At 51.5% G+C, this 7,118-nt stretch overlaps 1 protein-coding gene across 1 annotated transcript in view; it reads right to left on the reverse strand.

Moving 5' to 3' along the window:
* Positions 1-6,203: 6,203 nt before the first annotated feature.
* The window catches only part of Fam83a (family with sequence similarity 83 member A), a 23,396-nt gene continuing 22,481 nt past the window's right edge, over positions 6,204-7,118 (reverse strand). The window contains exon 4 of the mRNA XM_005354588.1: positions 6,204-6,741. Coding sequence (XP_005354645.1) covers positions 6,204-6,741 — 538 coding nt within the window. The remainder of the gene's footprint in view (positions 6,742-7,118) is intronic.

Genomic DNA, 7,118 nt, shown 5'->3' on the forward strand with positions numbered 1-7,118 from the left:
CTCTCTCTCTCTCTCTCTCTCTCTCTCTCTCTCTCTCTCTCTCTCTTTGGTAGCTATGAATGACAAAAAGCCTTTTAAAAAAAGCCTTAAGGGAGCAAGAACGTATTTTGGGTTTCAGAGGTTACAGCCTGTAGTAAGCTGGTTCTGTTGTTTCTGTGAGGCAGAACCGTGGTGGAGACAGAGCAGGACGGCTCACCTATGGGAGAGACAGAGAGAGGCTGAGACCCGGGCAAGGTGTTCTTTTAAAGACATGTCCCCCACATTAGTTCCTTTTCTACGCCTGTGAGAAAACACCACGGCCGGGGCAACTAAGAGGACAAAGAGTTCGCTTGGGTTTAGGGTTCCAGAGGGAGAGGAGCCATGACAGTGGAGGGAAAGGAGGGCAGCTGTGGTACCTGAAACAGAGCCGAGGGCTCACATCTTAGACTGCAAGCAGGTCGGGAATGGTGCAAGGCCTTTGAGCTCTCAAAGCCCACTCCTGGTGACATACTTCCTCCAACAAGGCCACACTTCCTAAGCCTCCCAAGTTCCTGGGACTGTTGGGGGTACCACCCTTATACCCCCCACGTTCCCAGTGTGCCTCCTTTGTCCAACAAGACTGACTTCCATCACCTCTCAGTACTCTTCTCAAAGTCCAGATTCTTCGGTGGATCCGATCACTGGTTGATCACAGCCTTCACGGAACCAGCCATGAAGCCCTCACAGACATCCCCAGAGGCCTTTACCAATCTCCCTAGTGTCTTTCCAGTTGAGGACCAAGCTCCATGGCCGCCAGTGTTTGCAGAAGGACTGGAGCCTTCCGCAAAGGAGCGAGGCCACTGGGGGTCCCATTCAGGTGGCACTTGATCTCAGACTTCAGAAACTGGAAGAAAAGAAATCGCTTGCTGTTGAGGTTGCCCCGTCAGCGGTATTTACGTCTCAGTGGCTCTAGGTGTCTGGTCCCGTGAGAGGACATTGTTGTCATCCCCGTGGGCTCCTCACGTGCCCTTTTGACTTGGCGTGTAGCACTTCCCTTGCTTTCAATGTTTGCCTTGCTTCTTTCTCTACGTTCAGCAGAGAGGTCTGGACGGCGCTGCTCAGAGCAGCCAGGAGACTGGATTGCAGGGAGCCTGGGAATCTTCACAAGGACCTATTTCAGTGGGAACATCTAGAAATCTGTCCCCAAGCCAAGGCCACTAGGCAGAGACTCTCTCTCCCATCTTGGGGGAAGAGGTGAAGGGGCCTCCCTCAGCCCTGTGCACACATGGAATTACTGTGCTATAGCTGTCCACACAGGACTTCTGTCTGGTACACTACTCAGCATTGCCCGGCCATCTTCCCCAGCTCTGCAGAGGGAGGACGGCCAGGGGCTGTGAGAAGCACAATCTACCTTAGGACACATTGAACCAAGACAGCGAAGAGGGCTTGCATCTCCGCTCGTCTGCATGTGTCTGCAGTGTTTACATCCCGAATAACAGTTTTTCTGACACACAGACACTCTCGAGGAGGAAGCTGAGAAACTGACTGACAGTTCCTCTGTGTCCGACAGCTTCTTGGATCCAGTCCAGCAAACGAAGCATTTAAAGAAGCTGCCTTGGCACTTCGGCGACAGGCCAGAAGGGCAAGCTGTGAAGTCACACCACGGTGGGAGCTCCTTCTTCCTGCCCCGTCGAGGCAGCCTTGGGGCTGCCATGGCCCCGCTGAAGGAAACCTTCCCACCAGCACTCCACTGAGGAAGCTTGATATACCTGTGGACTCGACAGGGCATTGCTGCTGGCCTGTTGGGACCTGCAGAGACACGCTTGCTCTCTGGGTTCTTACAGCATAGATGGAGCAATACAAGGTCAGCCTCGTATGACGACCAATGATTGCAACAGACACCGTCAAGGAGAGAGATTCTAGAAGCATGTGGTCATTAGCAGCCAATGTGCCCTGTCAGTGAGGGCCTTCTCATGGGGGACGCTCCGCCTTCCGTGGGACCCACTACAACTCAAAAATCCTGCTGTTCCTTTCATTTTCTTCTGGGATTTCTGGTGGTCTTCATGGGTAGGTCCTTCCTACTAGTCCTGGGCCCTCAGGGCAGAGAGCTGTGCCCACGGAGGATGTCCAGGTACCATTGTTAAACTTTATTCTTCAGTTAAGGAGTGTTCCAGCAAGCAGGCCCTAGGGAGGGAGACCCAGAGGGGATTATAATCCCAAGTGGACCTAATATAGCATGAAAGCGGTAGGGGACAGACGGGTATATGTGCTTTTATATTCCATGCTATAAAACCATATTGGTATTTCACATTATAGTATGGAAGCTGCACGTGCATATTAGTAATACCTTAGCATGTGCACACTGTCAGTGACCTGCATGTTGAGTTACCTCAGTTTCTAGAGGATTTGTACCAGCAAACACTGGCTCCACTCAGGGTTCCGAGAGGCACCTGTGTGCAGACATTCGGAGAAAGGAAGAGCACGAGAGCGGTCATGAGAAGGGCTCTGCCCAAGGTTCAGAAATGTGTCTGAGAAAATCTCAGTGCCAGGAGTAGGACGCCTCCCTAGAAGTTGTTGTCCAGAGAGGCCCCGGAGCCTCCCCCAAAAGTGTAGGTTTGTCGTCGTTGCTCTTGGTTGCCGACCAGGACTAGATGGTAAGACCTTATTGCTTATGACACAACACACTTTGGCTTTCCGATACAGAGGAATCGAGCTTAAGCTGACCTGAAGACTTCCTTCCTGCTGGCTAGCTATCACTGAGCTGCAAGGTATTGTGAAGGTTGCAGGGGGTGAGGGTTGGGGGAGGAAAGACATTAACGTTACACCTATGGACAACCCCTAACCCTATTCTATCAGCCTGCCAGGAGAGATGTGCCCACTGGTACAATAGCGGCACAAAGGTTATGGGGGTAACCAACAGCTTTTGAGCCATCAGTATTTGAAGCCTGTTCCACAGGACAGAATTCATACCTGGTACCATAAACTTTGTCGAGAGACCATGACTGGAGAGACCATAGGCCTTAGGGGGAGCCTAAACTTGGTTTTGCTGTTGTCATGTTGTCTAACGGCGTTCTGAGTGTTGGTGTTTGTGTTCACAAATCAGGGCTGCCCTCAGTCTTGGCCAGGGAAACCTCTCTCTGCCTCTCTGCAGTGGTCACCAGTAAAGGCAGAGACTCGTAACTCTGCAGAGTGCTGAGAATAAATTACTGTTGATTGCTCGTCCTTAAATGGGACATTAATACACACACACACACACACACACACACACACACACACACACACATTGCAAGGCTCAGGGAATGTCATGGGAGAGGAAGCAGAGCCAGAGGATAGGGAACAGTGCTGTGAAATGCCGTCTTCTGGGCACAGCATGACCAATCTCAGCCACAGACTCACTGTAGCTATGATTACTTGCACAAGACCTGTCTAAGATCAAGCCAGCAAGAATAGTCAGCATTTCAACCAGCAGGCAGCACCATAAGGACTCAGTGGTTCCTGGGAGCTGGTGGCTGGAGCGTGTATGATTAAGTTGCATTGTTTACATGTTTGAAATTGTCAAAGAACAGCTAAAAATATTTATAAAATATGACTGACCACGTGGTGAGAGGGGCAAGACCAACTTCCTGAATGACTCCCTTCGTCTCTGCTTCCCTGTCAAGCGTGCTGGAGGGAGGTGGCACGCCAGTGTTGCTGTTTCCCCAGCTGTGCCCACTGCCGACTCAGCCCTCAAGCTCTCTGAAAAGAATTCAGCTGGGGATTCAGCTCCTCCCCCTGCTCCTTGTGGCCAAGAGCCACAGTGCTGGCATCCCACTTTAGGCAAGACTTGAAATTTAGATGTAGTATTCTGGATCTGATTTTCCACCATCCGTTGCCAGGCGCTGAGAACTTTGGTTGGTCAGTGCTGGGAGTCAGGTCTCTAGAAGGGAGCTCAAGGCACCCCCAGTGGACATCTCTGTATCAAGCCAGGGATCTCAGAGGTCTTATCGGTCAGGTTAAACTGGACCGTGATGTAAAAGAAACTTCGCACCTTCCAGTCGCTTAAACGACACAGGCTTGTTCCTTGATGTTATCCCTCCATTGCAAGGCAGGGGTGGAATGAGGGGTTCTGTGGTTGCTGCAGAAGTGTAACTGGCAGAGGAGGGCTTCAACCTGCCAAGTCCTTCTGGTTGAAACCACAGGCTCTGCCTGGAGGTGAGCCTTACATGCTGCTAATCAGAGCATCAGAGCGAGGCTGGCCCTACCTCCCAGTCAACAGGTTGTCACCAAACAAGGAGGGCTCAACAGAATAGAAGTATGTTTTGAATAGCCTGACATAGTGGCAGAGCACAGGGAAACTTCTGGCTAGGAGTGGCCAGGAGGTGGGTGGTTCTTCTTTCTCCAGGTCTGAGTTCTTTCCAGCATACATTGGCAGGCCTTAGAACGAAGACTCCAGGAGTTTTTGTTACCCCGTGAGCTTTCTCTGTTTTTAACTTTCTTAGCCAACTGTGAAATTCGATTTAGTACTGAGCCCAGGCCTGGTAATTCCACATTCACCCGAGTGTTAGCAGGGTAACAGCAGCCTCGGGGCTGCCTGGCAAGATGGTTCAGAGAGCAAGGGAACTTGCCACCAAGCCTGAAGGCCTGTCTTTGATCCCTGGGCCCCACATGGTGGAAAAAGAGACCCGACCACCACACACGTGCTCTGGCCACACATGTACTGTAGTGCGCGCGCGCGTGTACACACACACACACACACACACACACACACACACACACACGCACACGCCATTCATAACTTAAAAAAAAAATCAGAATCTGCCAGGCGGTGGTGGCACATGCCTTTAATCCCAGCACTTGGTAGACAGAGGCAGGAAGATCTCTGTGAGTTTGAGGAAGATCTCTGTGAGTTTGAGGTCAGCTTGATCTACAAAGTGAGTTCCAGGACAGCAAGGACTGTTACACAGAGAGACCCTGTCTTGAAAAAAAATCAGAATTCAAATACATATTGAGTTTTTTTTTTAATTGTTAGAATTAAGAGAAAACAAAGTAAAGGAAGGGAACAGAATTTAAAAGAAACAAACAGAAACCAGAGTGGCCCTCCTTTGGCAGGAGTGTTGGGTAAGTAAGGGCAGAGGGATGGATGGGTTAGAAATGAGTGTGCTATAGCTGTCAGGAATAGGGGACAGGAGGAAAGAGGGGCTCTATTCCTAGGGCTGCTAAGCCCTCGTCAGAAAAGCCCAGAGTTTTGTTGTGATGGGTTATGGCTAGCAGGAGTGTGTGTGTGTGTGGTATGTTCCAGGTCCCAGGTACCTGCCTTCTTTTGGCTGGACTAGCCTGGGGCTTATCTTGTAAACGCATCTCCTCCCTCCCCCCAGCTATCCCAATAGAGGCGTCTTCTGTCACATTCTTTAGGAAGAAACTAATGGTGACCTTGTGAGGGTTCACATTTATTTCTCAGGGTATCAACAGGACGAGCAGAGATCCCCAGAGCTGGAGGCAGGCGCTTGCCCTGGGTCAGCTGAACCTTTGAGAAGTCATCCAAGGCTGCCCTGGGCCTTGCTGAAGGCCATATGTAGCCATGACAACTCAGATCCCTGCAGCCAGCCCAGGCTTCCAGGCCTTCCGGGCCAGGGTTCTCTTACGCAAGAATCAGAGTCTGTTAAAAAGCCTTGTGGAATCAGGTTGTCCCATCCCTGCTGATGCAGCTTCAGAGGGCCCCTCACAATCACAGACACTTTCTGGGGTCTCACTACTAATCCATCAGGTCTGGGGAACTCCAGTTTTAAGACATTTAACAGGGAGGGGCATTTCCTACCAGAAACATCCAGAATGTTCTCATGCTTGTTCATCTTCCCTCTCTGGGTCTTTGGGGAGTGGCCCCCTTTGATCAAACATCTACCCATGTTTGCTTTATGTCGACATCAATATTCAAAGTCCAGGATGACCTCTGGAAGACAGGGGTTCTCAGTCACATTTTGTCATTGAGGGCTCTTGACTGCCTCCCTGGAATCTTCTAGAATGGGGCTGGCTACCTAGGTAGGCCTACTGAGGAAAACCAAGGAACTGATACAGTTTGTCAAGTGGATGGTCTCAGGCTTGGGAATATTTAGAGGTAGGCAATAATTCCCCCCACCCCCAGCCAGTGCTTTTAGCTCATAGGGGTTCAGGCTCAATCCTATTGGTCGCTAAGGCGCAGCCTTTGCATCAGAAAATTCAGCAGTGCCGAATTCTCACCCCCGAGGAAGGCGATGAGGGGAAAGGACCCTTCAAAAATGAGGCAAGGCCTGTAGAAAAGGCCCCCAGGGGTGAGTAACCCTGGGTACCAGGCCGAGCTGCTGCAGCTGCAACCGCGTGGGTCTATAGGCCATGAAGGTGCTGTAGGGAACAGGTGCTCCTTCATGGGGCCTCATGGGGACCAAGAAGGCCTGTGGGGCCACAGCTCTCCGGGGACTGTGATAGGGTTGAAGCCTTGGAGCCACAGGTGGGATGGGGGCCAGGGGGCTGGCCGGCCCTGAGGATACGGACAGACTCTGGTTGAGGGGATTGCTGCCGGCCGACAGGCTACTGAAGGGGTTGGAAGAGGTGCGGTCACTGGCAGAGCCGCTGCTTCCACTGAGGCGACCATTGGAGGCTCCCGGACCCTTGCTGGGCTGGAGCGGGGCCACTAGCCTCGGGGACTTCAGGCCCATCACAGGCTTGGAGGAGGCGTAGAGGCGTCTGAACTCTTCATCAAACAGCTCCACAGCCTGGCCGGTGAACTTGGAGAGGATGCTCCTGTGCACGTGTCCACAGAGCCAAGAGAAACTGGAGGGGGAGGAGACAGAACCACTGCATCAGTGTTGGATTTGCGCAAGCTGCTCACCGCGGCCACTGCTCAAGCAGGCACATTTCAACCGAGTAGAAGCCCTGAAAATTGGTTATGTAAACCCTGCAGAGCTTTGTCTCCCTTTTTTTAATGCAAATGGCAGCACTGAGACCCAGAGACCAGGACATGCTTGCAAATGAGTCACTGAGGTGTCAGAGTCAGTATCTGGCTTCAAGGTTCCTAATGCCCCCAATACATCTACCCAATGAGCTATCTCATCTACACACACACACACACACACACACACACACACACCACTACCCCTCAAGGGTTAGAAAATGGCTGAATGAGAAATGCAAATTAAAACAACTCTGAG

The sequence above is a fragment of the Microtus ochrogaster genome, chromosome 15 (genome assembly GCF_000317375.1).
Source record: "Microtus ochrogaster isolate Prairie Vole_2 chromosome 15, MicOch1.0, whole genome shotgun sequence".
Classification (NCBI taxonomy): Eukaryota; Metazoa; Chordata; class Mammalia; order Rodentia; family Cricetidae; genus Microtus; species Microtus ochrogaster.